A 20,929-nucleotide genomic window follows, 5' to 3' on the forward strand; every position below is an offset into this window, starting at 1 on the left:
ACCTGATTCTGGAGTGTCAATAAACTTAAGGACTTTTTGCACTTGAGTAAAGCATTGCAAAGGAGTACTTGGAAAATGGTTTAAGTCCATTTACAATAACACTTGAGCCATGTAATTTAAAGATTTCAACACCATCTATTATTTTAAAAAATAAAAATATTATATAGTTATAAAACATGCTTTTACTCGAGTACTGTTATTTTTTATCACACAAAAGAAATATTGTACGAATGTGATAGAAGGAAAATGGGTCAGGGTTTGATAGGCCAAAAATGACAACAAAAGTAAATTAGAATATAAAACTGTGACATGTGTGAAAAAAATCTTTAAATGCTATGATTTTGAAATTTTTTGATTAAATGAAAAATATTTAAAATATCTTGATAAAAAAAGTATTATTATTTTGTAATATTAATACATACATATTAATATTTTAAAGTAAATTTTAATTGTAATTTTCAATTGTAATTCTTAATAGTAAGTTTTATAGTAAATAAAATACTTTGATTGAATAAAAGACTTTTTATGCAACTTCTGTGCAAATTCTAACAATTGCACAACATTTAAAAAATTTTACATTTTTTTTTTTAACAGATTTGTACTTCAACCTTGTAATTCAAATGCAAACATTGTATTATACAACTTTGTAATTTTTACTAAATAATATTACAGGTGCACAACAAAATGCAGATGGATTTACAAACAATGTTTGTAGCTAAAAAATATTTAAAGAAAGAAAATAAGTTGAAAGTAAGGTGTTACTGTGTGTTAGCTGAATATTACAATCATTTACAATACAGAGAACCAATCACAACATTGCAATTATAATCATTTTTTTTTTTTACTTTATTTTATGACATTTTGAAAAAACTTATTTAACTTATACAAACATATATATATATATATATATATATATATATATATATATATATATATATATATATATATATATATATATATATATATATATATATATATATATATATATATATATATATATATATATATATATATATATATATATGTATATATATATATATATATATATTATATATATATAGTATATAATAATATAAACAAATATATGTATATATATATATATATATATATATTGTATATATATATATTTATATATATAACATATATGTATATATATAATAATATATATCATATATCCTTATATACTAATATATATGCAGTTATGTACATATATATATATATATATATATATATATCATATATGATATATATATGTCATATATAATATAAACAAATATATGTATATATATATATATATATATATATATATATATTGTATATATATATATTTATATATATAAATATATGTATATATAATAATATATATATATATATCCTTTATATATAATATATATGCATTATGTACATATATATATATTATATATATATATATATATATATATATATATATATATATATATATATTATATATATATATATATATATATATATATATCCATTATGTACATATATATATATAATAATATATATGTATATACCTTATATATTAATATATATGCATATATGTATATATATATATATATATATATATATATATATATATATATATATATATATATATATATATATATATATATATATATATACAAATTTATGTATATATATGTATATATATATAATGTATATATATATATATATTTATATATATATATATAAATATATACATATATATATATATAATATATATGTATATATACTTATATATTAATATATATGCATTATGTGCTACTATATATGTATTTTATGTATATATATATAAATATATATATATATATATATATATATATATATATATATATATATATATATATATATATATATATATACATTTATCTCTCTATATATATATATATATAGACGGGTGGCTTTGTTTACATTTTAAAGCGCACGCGCAAAAAACGACAGGCAAAACATGTTTAAACTTTATTTCAAATCCTGCGTATTTCCAAAACAGTGCAGTTACTTTCTCTAAATATAAGTTCCCTTTTTCAAATAATGCCTGATAATAAATTTCACACACACACATACACACACACTATATATATATATATATATATATATATATATATATATATATATATATATATATATATATATATATATATATATATATATATATATATTATTAATGGATCAGAAAAAATAATCTCCAATATTTTTAAAAATTTGAATATTTAACGAAATAAGTTTTGTCAATGAATCATAAAATATTTTTTCCAATATAAAAAGGAGTTAAATTTTATTTGGTAATGTTACACAAAAGCTTTTTGATATTGTCTTTATGTTGCAAAATGCGTGAAGAGAAAAAATATTTTTTATTTGAAGACTGAGGTATTGTAATATTAGCACATTTGTAATGATACCATTTGACTGGACAATGAAAATTAATACACTCTGTCAAAGGAAGAAATTTTGAACATTTACACATGCAGAATAGCTGTAGTTGATTTGGATTCAATTTTCTTGTTACAATTTTTGTCAATGTAACTTTTTCAAAAACTGTTTTAAGTTTATCTTTAAACATATAACAGAATTTCTCAGATTTATCATTTGTCATGTTTCCATTACTCCAACAGACAATATTTTGTTTTGGTTACCATCGTCTGTTGTTGTATTTGATAGTAATAGTGGTGATTAGTTTTAATTAGACCATCTTTATTAAGTGGATAATTTTGGTCATCTTTCCACAACTCTAAGCTGTTTCTATATTTATAGAGAATTTCATTTAAAAAGTACCCATTCCATGAAAATTTTATTTTTTAATTCCATCTGGACTTGCTCTTAGGATAATCAACATCAATGCACAAATCCGAGACAGAAATGGAAAGATTTATTTGTTGTAGAGACATTGCATTCAAAAGTTTATATTTTGCAATACTTTCCATTTTAAGAATAATCTGTTGGAATATAGCAAACAATTTCAGATTATTACATTATTTGATTTATAAAGACTTGTGAGGGGTTATCAACGTTTACATTGTACCCCATTTTATAAACAGATTCAGTATTTTATAAACAGATGCAGTGTTTTTCCTTTAAGTTTTAGAAAAAATCTCCATAGTATTAAGTTGATTTTGATGAGATTTTATAAACAATTTTAGTAAAACTTTTGATTTTTCTGTAATTTTATCTTGGCTTTTGTTAATAAGCAATGGCTCATAATGAGCAGTAATTGGTTTAGCCTGAACTTTAGGAGCAAAGTAAAGCTCATTTACATATACGGTGTCTATTTCGTTACAGTCTCTGTTTCATCAATTTACCAACTAATAATTTTAAAAACAATAGCTGTCGATGCTAATTTCTATAAACTTTGATACAAATTCTCGGTTTTTTCTATAACTTAGCTTGGATCCAGCCTGGGTTGATAGAAGTATAGATTATTAGAAGTATATCTTGTTAATTTTAAATTTATTTTACTTTTAAAAAAGGGCAAAGTATTTTTTAACTGGTCAATAAAATTTGATACATTTTAACCCGCTGGTTCTACTTTAGTGTGAGACTTTTTCTATTCACATAGTTTACTTGTACAAACTTCACACCACAACTCTTGCTTACTTTGCTTTAGCTTCAATGTTTTGCCTGTCGTTTTTTGCGCACGCGCATCAAAATGTAAACAAAGCAACCCGTCTATATATATATAAATATATATATATATATATATATATATATATATATATATATATATATATATAGATAGATAGATAAATGTATATATATATATAGATATATAGATAAATGTATATATATATATATATATATATATATATATATATATACATATATATATATATATATATATATATATATATATATATATATATATATATATATATATATATGTATATATATATATATATATATATATATATATATATATATATATATATAGATATATAGATAAATATAGATATATATATTAATATATATATATTACGGAAAAAAACACATACTGAAACTTTTTAGTCCCTGTGTAATAAGTCCCTATGTAATAAGCTTATAACTAATAATTTAATATTTCATGACCAGGAGGTAATCCACTGATATAGGGTGGTAGCCATCCTATCAAGATCAAATGGCTCTTGGATCAAACCAAGAAAAGAAAGTGAAAGAACTAATTGCTTTGCAATTAACCAAGTCAAGACAGAGCTAATGGAGAGGATTGACAATCTGGACCAAATTGTCATTGATAAAGAAGTTGTAAAATGAAATCGAAACTTGAAATCCTTGAGAAAAACAAAGTTTGTTTAAACAACACTAACAGTAAGATTTCAAAATACAGCAACTTTGCAGCAGCCTTAGCAAAACCAGGATCACAAGCTAACACATCTAAAGCCACTGAAAACAAAGCTAAAAAAGCTATTTTTGTAGGCATGTTTTCCTTTAATACTTTAGACCAAATTGCGGACGAATCCACAGCAACCAAAAAAGTAAAAGAAATAGTATCATCTTTAAAAATTAATGCAAAGATTGTATCTACTCGAAAAATTAAGCCTAAATTTAGTCCAACTAATGATGCAGTAAACAGCTCAAATACCAGAAACAGCTAAAATTCAATTATTGTTGAATTCAACAGTGCAGAATCCAGAAACATGGTATTAGCAGCAGCACCAAATCTTTCCAAAACAGAACACAAGAATGTTTTTATCAGACCTGATCGAACGATTGCGCAGCAAGCTGAGTTTAACAAGCTTAACTTTGAGAGGAAAGAGGCAAACAGAGATCTTGAAAAAAATTGGTAACCTAGATAAACCATTTCAATTTGTCATCCGCAGCGATAGGGTCCGCTGCATCGATGTATTTAAGACCCTTGAAATCAATGGCCGTTCAATACACCTATTTGTTGAATGGCAAAAAGCCCATATTGCTCGCTCGAAACCAGTCAATACACAATAATATAGAGTGTACTAATATACCATCCAACTCAGCTCAAAGCTGTTCAAACCAGCCATTAAATACTTATATACACCAAGAAAGTAACTCAAATCATTTATACTGTTACTACACAAATGCTTGTAACTGAAACTTGGGCTAACACCAACAGCTCAATGCACATGCATGGTTATCAACTATACTGCAACAACAGGGAAGGTCGTGGAGGTGGCGTTGGAATCTATATAAATGATAAACTAAATTAGTTTGAAGTGAATATGCATCCATTAAACTGCAAATCTGTTAAACAATATATATATTTCAATATATATATATATCGCAAATATATATCGCTATATATTTCAAGTGGTTTATTTTCCATTCTGCAACTCAAATAGCAAATATAAAAGTTTTCTTGATTTAATTCTTACTGAATCATCCAATTGCATCTACAATATCGAACCTCTTCCTCCGCTTTGTAATACCCCCAACCAATACCACCTGTCTATTGAATGGCATCCGGCTACCGCCTTCACTTTAAAAAGACCTCTTTTTGTGCGATCGAATTTGTACTATAAACAAGCAGACTTCAAAAATCTGAATCTTGATTTCAAAAATATTGACTGGGATGTTTTGTTTACTTCTAAGAACACATCACAATGTTACAAAATTTTTCTCATTGAGTACAATCGTTTGTGCAATAAATGGATACCTTGTAGTAAGAAATTAATTCATAAAACTCAACCAACATGAATGATCAGCTACGTAATCTTATTGCAAAAAAGAAACATTTATGGATTTTAGTCCAGCAAACCAGATCCCGTAATATACCAGTTCTCAATGAATATAAGCAGGTTCGCAACCAAATTAAAAAATACACTAAGCAATGCATCAGAAACTATGAAAATACAATAGTTCACAACAATTCCAAGAAACTACTATTTAGCTATGTAAAATCAAAGCAAAAAATAAAAAATCAAATCAACGCTATGTATGATTCAAACAATGGTACTATTACCTCAGGTCCTGAGATAAGTAATATTTTAAACTCATATCTTAAATCTGTCTTTGTTAAAGAAGATCTTGTTTCTCCAATGCCGGACTTTAAACATCTGAAGCAGTGGTTTCTTTGGAAAAAGTAATTTCAAGTCTCAGCAAACTAGATCAATATAAAGCTCCAGGTGAAGATGGTGTGCACTCATGGGTTCTTAAAGAATGTGCTAGTACAATAGCGTACCCTCTGACAAAAATATTTCACAGCTCACTTCAAGAAGGTTCTGTACCCAATGCTTGGAAAATTGCTAACAAGACGCCCTTGCACAAATGCAGAAGTCGATTAAATGCAGCTAACTACCGTCCAGTTTCGCTCACGTCTGTACCGTGTAAAGTCCTGGAACGAATTATCCGGGACACTATTTTAAATTATTTATATAATGATCAAATTTGCCATATTGCAGAACAACAACACGGATTTGTTAGGAACAAATCCTGCGTCACCAACCTTTTGGAGTCAATGGACATTATTTCTTCATCTTTGGCAGATAAGCAATTAGTTTATATGATCTTTCTTGATTTTGCTAAGGCTTTTGACACTGTGCCGCATCAACGTCTTATGCATAAACTAAAAGCCTTCGGTATCACTGGAAAACTACTTTGCTGGATTGGTGACTTTCTCACTAACCGAAAACAGAGAGTTGTGCTTGGGGAGTACAAGTCCAGCTGGGCAAACGTAACTAGTAGTGTACCACAGGGTAGTGTCTTGGGTCCACTTTTGTTCATCCTTTACATAAACAATTTGCCATCAGTTATCAATTACTTCCCTTGTAAGTTGTATGCAGATGACTGCAAAATTATTGCTCATATTAAAGATGCTTCAGACTCAGACAAGCTTCAATTGGATTTAAATGCTATCACGGAATGGTGTGAAAAATGGTACATGAAGCTAAACTACAAAAAATGCAAAGTGATCCAAGTGGGTAAAAACAACCCCCAAAAAAATTACTATACATTTGATGCAGCATCTTTGACCAACGTTAACATTTTAAAATCTGGCAAATGGGACACACACAGGAAATTGCATCTCAAGCTAACAACATTTTAGGATGGATGAAAAATATATTCATAAGCAGAGAAGCAAAATTATGGAAGAAATTATACACAATGTATATAAGGCCACATTTAGAATTTGCTACACCAGCCTGTAATAATTATTCAAAATTTGCAATACAATGCATAGAACGTATCCAGAAGAGAGCTACAAAAGTACCTCACAGCCTAAAAAAATTCCGGTATGAAGATTGCCTGCAGGTTCTTAACTTAGACGCTTTAACAACCAGAAGAACTCGTTTCGACTGCATTCAATATTTTAAAATTGAAAATAAAATTGATAGAGTGACTTGGCAAGTTCAACCATTGACAGTAGAACCTAAGTATGGTCACCATAAATGCGTACGTAGGGAAATAACAGTTAACTGTGAAATACATCACAACTTTTTTACAAACAGAGTAGCGAATTCGTGGAACAATCTTCCGGATGGTGTTGTTCAGCAAACTTGGGTCAACCTTTATAAAGCTCATTACAATAGGTTTTTAGATAAAAACCACTAACTTATTTAAAATGTTTAATGTAATTACCTGCTTATACTGCGTATAGCAGGGCTTGTATTCATGCTCTGTTCAAGGAGTTATCTCCTTGCAGTAAATATATACTATTACTATATATATATGCATATATATTAGTATATGTGCATTATATATATATATATATATATATATATATATATATATATATATATATATATATATATATATATATATATATCCATATATATTTATATATATCAATGGTAAAAAATTGCTCCCTGCCCTTTTTACCATTCGTATATGCATGCAAATGAAATGGGTAAATTTTTGGTTGAACTTAAATACTGTAAGCCTTGCACCAGCATGTCAACATTTGATAATGTATGTTTAACATGCAACTAAGGTAATATTGGAAAAGTTTCCAGCGCTATGGTAATTATATGTAACATGAGTCTGAGAAAGGATGATGATATCTAGCTGATAGGAAAGCATATATTGGAATTACCAGCTTGCAGAATCTCAACAAAAGGAGATGTTATTCGCTTTTTCTTTTATTTGAAAGATGGACTAATGAAGCACGAGAAGCAGTTGTAATGTTGCAGTGGCAGACAAAGTTGTTATTAAAGTTCAGCAGCAATGGGCTAAAACTAGCATTGAAGTATGTAAAGACAAGGTGAAAGCAAAGATTCTTGATCTGTATGAAACTATAGAACACTTTTAGTGAGGAGTTAAAACAGTACATTTTTCATAACACTAAGATGCCCAGATGGAAACAGAAACCAACAGACCTTGCACCAAAAAAAAGAAGGATGAAGATCCACAGTGCTCTTTAAGCTCAAAAAAAGGGGTGCCTGGGTGCAGAAGACAAGATCTACTCAAGAGAATTAGAGCATAGAATGAAGAGAACTAAGGTCTTATTGAGGTAGAAAATGGATCAAAAACAAAGCAAGCAAAACCTGTTTTCAACAATTGATGAATCCTCAGGTCAACAACCAAGTTGAAAGTATTGATAGCAGTTCTGTTGATTTACCAGAAGGCGAGATTCAACCTAAAAACCTGTTAAAGAGTGCAAAAATGTATGCAATAGCTCATGGGTTAAATTTGTCAGCTGGTGAAGGAACAGCATTGATAGCTGCAATTATATTAGATTAATAATAATAACATATTAATTCTCCTCCCCAAGGCCACTATAGTTGAGGAGGCTACTTTAGTTGTGGTTACAAACCTCTCTATAACTCTATAACTCCAAAACAAACCTCTCTATAACTCTATAACTCCAAAACATGAACCTTGACAAACAAGGCCGCTGCGCGGAGAAGCAAGTTAAGCGCTGTACTACCAGGGATGTGGTGGAGATCGAACTCGGAACTTCTCACTTACAAGGTGAGCGCTCTACCACTACACCACCATTGCACTGATTAGGTGGCACTGTTTTGAAATATGTGACAGTGGCAAAGTCGAGTAACAGAAAAATGAAGACAATGAGAGACTTGCCATTCTCATAGCAGGACTGCCAGCTCACAAAAAAGGAAAACTGCTTGGTGTTCCTGTCATAGCTGATGGCACTAAGACAACCAAGGACACTGTTATCCATGCTGTGATACAGGTGTGGAGTGAAAAATGTAAGTCTAGTTTTTGATACAACTGCTTTTAATTCTGGTAGTAAGAATGGGGCCTGTGTCAAGTTGGAGACTCTTTTAGGCAAAAAGGTATTCTACTTGGTTTGTTGACACCATACATTGAAAAGAATTTTGTGTGCTGTTTTGACAGAAATTATTTGGTGCAACATCTAGCCCAGATACACCAGGATTTAAGAATTTTCAGCAGCATTGGGACTCATTTGCTCAGCGATCGACATACAAATGGCTTGACATTCGCAACCAAAGACTGAAACGTCAGCAAAAAGTCTTAACAGCTGTTCAGGCTCTTGCATGGCAACAACAATTGGATGAGCTTGCCACTGACACAATAGGTGACTGAGGCAGTATATAATGAAGCTGCCAAGTTTGTTCACAATTGCAGAGTTGTTAATGAAATGGCACAAACTACAGACTTTGCTGGAACAACTACAAAGGACAAAATACAGAAATAAAACAGTTGAAAAGCACTGACATGATATCTCAAATCAAAAGACAACTTTGCGTGATTTTCTGGCCTAATTTTAGGTTATTGGCTCTGTGCACATCTCTTATTGTTTGTAGTATGATTAAGCATTTAATTCTATGAACAGTAAACCCTCAAGAAACCATTCTAGGACTGTTATATAATATTTGTAATTTCTTACTTGAATAATTCGGAAAACCATAATTAAAAAAATTTTTATAGGCTAAACTAAAGTATGAAAATAAAAAAATTGTTGTCATGATTGTCAAAATAATAAAGTGTTTGTGGTCAGCCCATCATTTTTTCCATTCGCATTCTATTGTCAAGTTAGATGACTGGTCATGATGATCACCCTGCTACTGGTAAAAAGTAATCCAGTGCAACCTGTTTTATATCCTGTTCCTTTGTAGGATTCACTTTAAGCAAAGCCTAGAAGAAGTGTGCTTCCTGTCATTAATACTACCTCATATCTGACATGTCTATTTTAATATATTTATACTTATATATATTTTTTGTCTTTTGGAAGTTGGAAGTGTCTCCTGTGTTAGTTACCTGTACATTACTAAGTTTGTTTGTTTGTGTTCTGTCTAAACCTACAGCGTAGTGTTCACTTGTATGTAAGTTACTTTATGTAACTTACATACAAGTGAACACTGTATGTAAGTTACTATATAAATCTTTGAAACAGTGTGAGCTCAGTAACCAACTAGTGACTCCAAATATAAAACCCTAATCTCTAGTATTCTGTTAATGTTTTTCCTAATGCATTCGAAAATAATTCCATCAATATTTAAAGCACTGCTTACAGGTAGTAACTTCTTTTAACTACTCCAGATTAGGTCAGGTTCAGGATCATCACAATAACCCTATTACTGGTATTATGTATTTTGGTAGCCCATTACTACCTGTCCCATGCCATGCTGTCTTGTAGGGTTTGATTTTTTAGGCAAAGGCTAGGAGAAAGAAATTCTATTTTAAAAATCCCCTGTTTTGGGGCTCTTGGTTAAGTAAAGCCTACAGATAGTGTCTCGATAAAAATACTCATCATGGGCAGATGTTGACTGCATCCAGCTAAAATCCCCCTTTTTTGGGGTCTTGGTTGAGTAAAGGCTAGAGATTGTGTCATGATAAAAAATATTCATCCTGGGTAGATGTTAACTGCATCCAACTACTGATTCCATTAGCAGCTGTAAAATATTGGAGTATTAACAGTGCCATGTAGCGCATGGATAATGTTCCTGTTGATGCTTTTGATGCGCATTGTCAAGGCGGCATAAGGAGCCCTAAGTTACATCTTTGGGTTAACTAGCAGGACTGAGACATCTGCATTGCTCATTGCCTGGGGCACCGTGCTCTATCTATGAATAATTCAAGTTTTCTTTAAACTTAAATGCCTAAAGTAACCCAAAATATTCAACATGAAAAACCATCATCACCACCTAACTGTTTCAATATATATTTCACAAATATTCGTGATCTTGATAGTAAGCTTCCATCAGTTAAATCTTACATCTTGCAAAATTCACCAGACTTGTTTGCTTTTTGTGAGACTAATTAAAATTCCGCTATTCCTTCTTGAGATCTCAGTGATGATAGGTTCAACCATTTGTTTTGCAAAGTTTCCATTAGTCACATGCAGGGCTTGGAGGTATATTTACGTATCTTTATTTTTAATGCATTGATATATAAATCTCTAACTTTAATTTATTTAATTGAATTTAAAATATTTAATAACAAAATAAAAATGACTTTTTTTTAATATTTCCTGATTTCAATTTTTTCTTTTTAATGAACTTTTTTTGAGATTTTATTTTTTAAATATATACATAAAAATATGTTTATATAATAAATAAAATATATAAAAAAATAAAGTTATAATAAAAAAATAATAAATAAACAATTATTAAGTAAAAATATATATGACATATATAAAATTGTAAGGTTTGTCTCTCTCTTAAAGTTCAAGGGACTGTATGAAAATTTAACCACCATGTATCAAGTTAAACATGCAAAAGTAAATTTGATAAATATTGTACAACTTACTAAAGAAATAATCTCCCCAAACCAATATCACTCAGGGTTGCTTTCTTTTAATTTGATTTTACAAATAGAAATCTTTGGGCACTATTGTTTTTTTATTAAACTTTTTAAACTCAATTCCACACTACTTTTTCTATAACAAAAAAATTAAAAAATGTGTACCTAGCTATAGCAAGAGATGCATTCTGTGTCAAAGACATACTCGATGACTGAAGCATATCACATAAAAGTTGGATAGTGTCATCAAACTCATACTGCTTCAACAACCATAGTCGACCTTCAAATGAAGCTGCCTTTCAAAAATTTTGACTATTTTTTATAAAACAAAATATTTATATATATATATATATATATATATATTAGGGATATGACTTTTTAATTTTTTTTCAAATAAAATGTTTCCTGTATCATAAATCGATGAACTTTTACCTAAAATCATGAAAAAAGGCCCAAATAGCTTTCTGCAACAAAAAAAGGTCACCCCCAAAATAAAAATTTGATTTACCATTTTTATACATTCATTTTTGACCGATGTTTTAATCTTAAGCTTAATTCTCAGCTTAATTCTATTTATTTCATTATTTTGTTATGAATTTATAAATATAACGCCACACGTTACCATGGCAACGAAACGGTCGTGTGCCGGCAAATACTTGGAATTGTTATGTGATGACGTCATTGTGTTACCACGGTGATATAGACGACTGTAACAGACTGTAGAAGATTATAGAACTTAGTAGAACATTCTGGAAGCTCTAAATAATTATATAAGCGAGCTGCTGTCAGAGCTCAGTGTTGATAATGTGAATAGTTCTATGAAGTACTCTGCGTGTAACTGAGCTAATAAGGAACTACTGTAGCGAACTAAAGACGCTGTAAGTGTACGAAGTATAAGTAGTTGTAGCATTATCGTTAGGATACGGACTGGATTATCGAACTGTTATCAACATTGACTGGATTATCGAACTATAATTGGATTACTATACAGTTAAAGTATTTTATTAATTAAACGACTTTATTAAACGGATATTTACGCTCAGCTATCCGTAAAGTCGTAACAATATTATATGATGTCTCACAAGAAAAGTCATACCACAGTAACAAAGAACAAGAAGACTTGGACTAAAAATTTGGTGAGATTTCAAGAGTCACACAGAAGAAAAGGAAGCGTGGCTGTAGAAGAACATTCACTCGATGAAAAATCCAGAATACCACTTCAATTGCAGATCGTAGGAAGATACCAGTTTCTCGGAGCATATGTTAAAGGAAGAAAAGAACGAATAGACCAAATTTCTAAGGAAATTACAAAATTGTGGGACAATAAACTGAATTTTCCACGTGTGTCTGATCAAGTGATAAGAGCAAAGCTTATGAAGGTGCTGAAGGTCTATGATGAATGTGTCAAGCGTGGAAAATATGATGTTCTCAATGCATTATTTGACATCACGAAAGTGAATGGCCAGTGGTTATCCTCGGAAGATAAACGTCTATACCACCTACAAAAAGAAAGTAAAGGACAGGTGGGGTACTCAACAGGACAAGTGGCAAGTAAAGAAACCATTCACCCTTCCAAGAGAAGGAAAGTCCAGTCTGGAACAGCAATACCTTCCACATCACAAGTCCTGTCTACCACAGACAGTGGTACTGAATCTGAAAACTGCAAAAGTAAGAGTGAAGATGATGAAGACGACGACGGTGATAAAGACGATGATGAGGACACTCAGAAAAAAACTAGAAAGCACTACAAAAGTAAATTTGCTGTAAGTATGGTTACATCAAGTGGAGTTTCCAAAAAGAAAGCTGCTAAAATAGCAAAGTATTATCACAACAAGGTATTGATATTCCAACTCCAAGTCAATCAGCAATTTACAAGTCCATATTCAAAGAGGCAGGTAAATTAAAAAAAGAAATGATACAACAACTTAAAATGGAACAGTGGTCCTTACACTTTGACGGCAAACGAATAGATGATAAGGAATATCAGGTAGTTGTACTTCAGAATGAAAGAACTGACATGAAACTTGATGCACTGCGTTTAAAAGATGGCAAAGCTGAAACTGTTGCTGAAAAAATTGCCAAACTTATTGATGAATACAATTTGTGGAATTCAATTAAGATGATCATTACTGATACAACAAACGTCAATACTGGGAAGAGAAATGGAGTTGTTGTGAAGTTGCAACGTATGTTTAAATTAAAGGGTGTCACAATACCACAATTTATCGGTTGTCAGCATCACGTACTAGACAGGATTCTCCGTCTGGTGATGGACGAAGAACTTGGGGGTGATACCAAATCTCCAAACATTGAATACCCATTTGTGTCTGAACTGTTGAATAAGTATGATGAACTGAAGGATAAGTTTGTGAATGGAACTGTAGAAATTCTTGATAAATCAGGGTGGAGAGACGATATGAAGTTTTTGTACCATTTAACAAGAGTGTTTAGGTTCTATGAAGAACAAAGAAACTTCCCTCTGATTCACTTTCAGAACATTCCTAATATGAGCAATGCCAGATGGAACTCAAGAGCCATTCTCGCCATTCTGGCGTTCATTCTTATGCCTGAAGCGAGAAAGAATTTGGAGAAGGTTTGCAGGTTCATTTCATATGAGTGGGCAGAACATTGGTTTAGTAGTCAAAAGTACAATGACAATGACTTCAAGAATTTATCTGATGTATTGAAGCCTTACAAAAAGGCATTGCAGTCATTCAAAAATCACTGGAAGAAAGAGCCATCCGTCATCGACATACCACGAAGTAATCAGATAGCTGAACGTGCAATCAAGGTGATGCAAGACCTGTATGCTTCCTGCAGAAAGAAAGACAAACTGCAACTTCGATTCATTCTAAGTAATAAGCGCTAGACTCTTTATGAGACGTGAGCATCGTGTGACCCATGTACTAAACACAGTAGGCCTATAGACACAGACAGTTATGTATATTGTTGTACTAGACGCTTTGATACTGTTAATTTTGTAATACTTGTATAATTATATATCACATAATGTTTTTTGTTATATCACAGTACATGTTGCATAAATAAATAAAATAACAACAGGAGTATGACTCTTACAACATCTTCAGCCTTTAATATTCATTTACTGTACAAAAGTGTACCTATTGAAAATTCGATTTTTTGGTTTTGGGGTGACCTTTTTTCAAAATATGTCAAAATGAAACATCTATTCGTTCTTTTTACATAAAAGTTCATTGAATTACGATACAGGCCTAGTAGGTTGCAAAAAAGTCATATCCCTAATATATATATATATATATATACATATATACATATATATATATATATTTACATATGTATATATATATATATGTATATGTATATATATATATATATATATATATATATATATATATATATATATATATATACATATATATATATATATTTATATATATATATATATATATATATATATATATATATATATATATATATATATATATATATATATTGTCTGCAGCCAAGGAACTGTCAACAATTGAGGTATACAAAAAAGTATATATAAGACCTGATCGCACTCCTGATGAGCAGGCTGAATTTGCACAATTGAACAAAGAGAGAAAAGAGGCAATTGAAGACTTACAATGCAATAATAGCCTACACCAGCCCTTTCGATTTGTCATTAGAAGCGGAAAATTGTTGTTTGACACCACTACAACAAAAGACATTAGCAACTGCAAAGTTCAGCCATTTGTCAAAGAAGGCATTGCCAAGTAGGCCCGGATGGGCCCATACAAGCCAATCTTATAAATCTCATCAAAAGTTACATAATGAACAACTACCTATTTATTAAACAAAATAGATGTTATTGCAATTACAGAGACTTGGTTCAAATTGGATACAATTAAAAACATTGATTGATATGACCTTTATCACGCAGATAGAGATAGAATTGGAGAAGAAGTTGCCATTTACGTAAATAAAAATCTTACGAATATAGAAGTTGTTAATCTGCATCTTAACAATACAGAAATTGAACAAGTCTGGTGCTCAATAAAATGTAATAATTTTAAGTTAATTGTTGGTTGTATATATCGACCACCAAATTCTACAGCTGATTACTCAAAATCATTTCTCGACTCAATCAAAACTGCTTCAAAACTCAAAAGTGGCAAAAACTACACGGATCTCATTGCTGTAGGAGATTTCAATTGCCTAATATAAAATGGACAGATGACGGTTCAATAATTCATTCAAATGAAAACTCAACTGAGTATGAATTTATTAAAGTTTTAAATGATTGTTCTTTATACCAAATAGTAAACTTTCCAACATATAAACAAAGTGATTCTGTTCCTGCAGTTAACACCCTTAACTTTGTTTTAGCTTGCAATCTGAATTGCATAGATTTTTTAATGTGGTCCACAGTTAGGTCACTATGAAAAGGGAAGATACCATTACTCCATCATTTGGCAATATTTTACTAGTTCTAGTGACAATATAGTATTCACAAGAGAAGAGTTTTGCTTTAAAAAGGGTAAATTTACACAAATGATTAAGTACTTGAAACAAGTCAACTGGGTTGAGCTATCTCATGATAAATCAGCCTGTGAGTGCTATAAGTTATTTTTACATATTTATAATAAATATTGTCGATTGTTTGTTCCTATTTTTAATAACAAAAAAAAGAAAAGCCAACCATGGTTGGATGCAAAAGTTAAAAAGGCAGTAAAGATGAAACAATCTCTATTTTATTCGAATGGGTATAGACAAATTCAAGAATCTCGAAAGGAATTCAACAAAATTTGCGCTAATGTTAAAAAACAAATTAAAAGATCAACTTGATAATACGAAATGGATTTAGTAAAAAGAGCAAAGTTAACACCTAAACTTTTATTCTTTTACGTAAATAAAAAACAAAATGTTAAATCACAAATTAATTAAGAGCAATGAAAACTAAAAAAGATAAATTATAACTGAAATATCAGACATTTCAAATATATTAAATAAGCAATTTAAGTCAGTCTTTGTAAAAGATGATGACCAAGCAATACTTAAGTTTATGCAAAGATGTGAAAATCAGTGTGATGACAGTATATTATCTGATATGATTACCAATGAAAAAATACTAAAAATATTAGAAAGTATTGATGAGTCAAAAGGGATGGGTTTTGATGAAATTAGTCTGTTTGTTTTAAAACATGCTGCAGAAGGTTTTGTTGATCTGATTATCTATATTTTCAAATTGAGTTTTGACACTGGTTGTGTCCCTTTCCATTGGTCTGTTGCAAATATATCACTTATTTATAAAGGAGGATCAAAACTTGAACCAGAAAACAATAGACCAATATCCTTGACGTCTGTGATTTGTAAAATGTTCGAAAAGCTTATTCGGGACATAATTCTGGAACATTTAATTTTAAATAGTCTTATTTCTGAAAGGCTAACTGGTTTTGTTTCAAACAAATCATGCACAACAAATTTGATCGAGACAATTGACACCATTACATACGATGCTGCAAAGGGTAAACCGTTATGTGTAATATATCTTGACTTCTCAAAAGCTTTTGATAAAGTAGAACACAAAAGGTTATTGAAAAAGATTGAAGCATATGGTATAACAGGAAAAATATATAATTGGATTAAAAGTTTCCTTACAAATAGGAAACAAAGAGTTACTATTGGTAATACATTTTCAGAATGGGTATCTATTACCAGTGGCGTTCCTCAGGGTTCAGTTCTGGGTCCCATTTTATTTCTGCTATTCATACACGACTTGCCAGAAGTTGTGCAAAACACATTTAAAATGTATGCCGACGATAGCAAATTAATAGCCATAGAAGATTCCCTTGATAAACACTTAGAAATGCAAACTGACCTTGACAACATTGTGAAATGGTGCAACAATTGGTGTATGGAACTTAATTTCAAAAAATGTAAGGTAATGAGATTTGGCAATCAAAATGTTCTTCGCAGTATTGTTAAACCATACACATTAAATGCAAATGGAATTAACTATGACCGCTCAAACAGTGTAATAGAGAGTGATCTAGGTATTTTTGTACAACCGGATATATAATGGAAACATCAAACACAAGTATGAGTTAACAAAGATTCAAAAATACTAGGTTTGTTAAAAAATGCCTTTGAAAAGTGAGATTGTAATATGTGGAAAATTTTGGATACAACCTATGTTCGACCTTATCGTGAATTTGCGGCTCCAGCATGGAGTCCGCTAAATCTAGCTGAAATTTCAATGCTTGAACGAGTTCAACACAGGGCCACAATAATACCTTACTCAAATCAAATGCTTTGTTATAAAAAGCGGCTAGTTAGAATGGGTTTAACGACTTTAAATCTTAGAAGAAAACGAGGAGACTTGATTCACTTATACAAGATATTGAACCATTTAGAGTATATCAATCTTAACTTCAAACCAGCCTTTAAGTCAAATGTTGAATTAGATGGCCCATGTTCCTCAACTAGAGGTCACAAATATAAAATCAGGATGCAGTGTTTCACCCCTCGCGAAATAAATGACTTTCATGCATCGGTTAGCTCAAGAATACATTTCTTCTCAAACAGAGTGTGTCAAATTTGGAACTTCTCAAAATAGTAGTTTTAAAGTAATAAATAAAAAGTGTAGAAAGGTAATTAATACAAAAACTTAAATATTTTTAATGCATTTTTGAATTGCTAGGTTTTTTTTTATCACAATTTATTTCGACGCATATTATGTTTAAACTGATACTTTATAATAATTTATCATAATTTATACCTTTGCTTATTTTTTAGAAAATAGTTTTTTTTAGAAAAATTTTTTTCAGAAAATAGTTTAGCATTCTCCTTAAATTTAACAAAAAAAATTTTCACAAGTCATAATTATATTTTTCTATTTTTAGCATCTTTTCCAAGATCTTTTAAAGATTAATTTCTTGTTAAAAAAATATTTATTAAACATTTTTAAACAAATACAACCTGAAGTTAGGTATTAACAGTAAACAAATACACCTTCAAGGTGCTAGCAGTAAACAAATTCACTCTCAAGTTAGGTGTTAATAGTAAAAGAATTTACTCTCAAGTTAGGTGTTAACAGTAAACAAATTCACTCAAGTTAGGTGTTAACAATAAACAAACTCAACCTTAAGTTACGTGTTAACAGTAAACGAATTCACACTTAAGTTAGGTGTTAATAGTAAAAGAATTCACTCACAAGTTGATCCATCACTCCAGCTTCTGTATCTAAAATAATTTCCTGCTTAGACTCTTCTACAGCTTGTGGTCCAGACAATATACCTGTTGTAGTTTTGCAGAAGTGTTCTCTGGAGCTGTCGTCTATACTTTCAAAACTATTTAACAAGTGCTTATCAGAGTCTTGTTTTCCAGCCTGCTGGAAAATGGCATCTGTTATCCCTATTTTTAAAAACTCTGAAGAGCAATCTGACTTGTCTAACTACCATCCCATTAGTCTTTTTCCTATTATAAGCAAGGTTTTTGAGTCTTTAATTAACAAACACTTAACCTCTCATCTTGAATATAATACTATAAAATCAAAAATAATATTATTTGTGAATTCAAAATGAGCGCATTTAATAATTATAAATATTGTATTAAAAGCTTTATTTATTTATTTAAAATTTATTTTCATAAACGTTCAATATATAGTTTTATATTCTGCAATAAAAAGCATCAATTGTATTTTTCGTATAAAAAGAGTAAATAAGTTTTATCCTAAAACAATAACTTAAAAGTCATTGCAAAATAGATCTTTCAAATTATTTATAAGCAAAAACCAGAAAGTTCGATAATGCAACCTATGTAGTTTCGGTAATGCAACACCTCACAGTTAAAACCAAATTTCCAAAAAAACTTTTTTGTTTCAAAAAAAAGTTTATATTTTTTATCAATTTAGTATATATTACATCTAGCAAAAAAAATTTTCTTAAAAACGTATGTAAAAAAAATTTTATTAAATGCTTTTTTTTGAAATCCAAGTATGAGATTTGTTAACTAATATATTCTATAAAGTTAACTTGAACTCAGAAACTTAAAAACGCCACATAACGAAACATAAAAACGCCACAATGATGTGAAAATGTCAAAAGTTTGAAATATGGATTTATTTAGTTTATAGCTTCATTTGAAGAAAATAAAAAAAAATAAAAATGTCATTTTTATGATCCTCATGCATAAACCATGTTTGCATTTGGTAATGCAACACATTTTTTTAAACAGCTATTATATTTACAGTTTCTTCTCAATTTTTTTTTTCAAAAATAACATATCTAAAAAGTTTAGATCTTTCTAATTGGCAATAATAAAAAAAAAAAATTAAAAAATACTGAGTGGCATGGCAATAATCTAAAATCCTGTGAGCCGATGACCTTGTTGCAATAATGAACAGAGAACCATATACTGATGATCATGATGATGATCATCACCATCATCACCATCATCATCATCATCGTCATCATCATCATCAACAATGCTGTTATGCAGTAAGCTTTTTGTTTGAAACAAAAAAATACTATTAAGTAACTTCAATCATTTATAAATGTAACTTATAAATATATTGAAGTATTTAAATATTTTTGCGCAACATTTTTTTATTTTTTTTGGAATAAATTTTACTACTTTATTAGTTACAAGTTTCACCTAACCAATACTGTTGCTAAGCTACTGAAACAATAATATTAACCAAAACTGTTGCTAAGCTATTAAAACAATAATATTGTTTCAGTAGCCGATACACATTTTAAATGACTAACAAAAAATGGCATTTTTAATGGACGTATTTAAGAAAAGCAAAAAAAAGTTACTCATTTAATTAGTATTCATAGGAAATAAAAAATTATTGCAGAGAATTTGCAGAAAAAAATAATTACAGAGAATTTGCAGAAAAAAATAATTACAGAGAATTTGCAGAAAAAAAATAATAACAGTAAAATTGCAGGAAAAAATTTGCAAATTAATTGTTATATTTTGCAAATAAGTAAACAATTGCTTTAAATAAAAAAATTAAATACAAAAAGCACCTTAATAATATAAAATAATTTTGTAATTGTATTAGGATATAGTTATAAGAAGATAAATTTAATTGTTAATAAGACAACTTATTTGTAATATTTATTCAGATATTTTATAAATGTGCATTTTTAAAATAAATTTTAAACAAATAAAACAAATAATTTGATCTAAAATGTAATATTAAACAATTTGATTTGGTTAAACAATGTAATTTAGGTAAATCATGTAATTAAAGACATGGTACAAAATGATTTGGTTAAACAATATGATTTAGGTAAGGAATTAT

At 29.5% G+C, this 20,929-nt stretch overlaps 1 protein-coding gene across 19 annotated transcripts in view; it reads right to left on the reverse strand.

Annotated features, from left to right (window-relative positions):
* The window catches only part of LOC136076723 (usherin-like), a 765,758-nt gene that overhangs the window by 32,690 nt on the left and 712,139 nt on the right, over window positions 1-20,929 (reverse strand). For 11 of the 19 annotated variants that reach the window (XM_065790105.1, XM_065790109.1, XM_065790104.1 and 8 more), the window contains 2 exons: window positions 11,818-11,948; window positions 3-135 (listed from right to left, as the gene is read on the reverse strand). In XM_065790105.1, the coding sequence (XP_065646177.1) occupies window positions 3-90 (88 nt within the window). In that variant the 5' untranslated portion in view covers window positions 91-135; window positions 11,818-11,948. The remainder of the gene's footprint in view (window positions 1-2; window positions 136-11,817; window positions 11,949-20,929) is intronic. The other 8 variants (XM_065790112.1, XM_065790102.1, XM_065790113.1 and 5 more) reach the window with 3 other exon arrangements.

Source organism: Hydra vulgaris, chromosome 02 (assembly GCF_038396675.1).
Source record: "Hydra vulgaris chromosome 02, alternate assembly HydraT2T_AEP".
NCBI lineage: Eukaryota > Metazoa > Cnidaria > Hydrozoa > Anthoathecata > Hydridae > Hydra > Hydra vulgaris.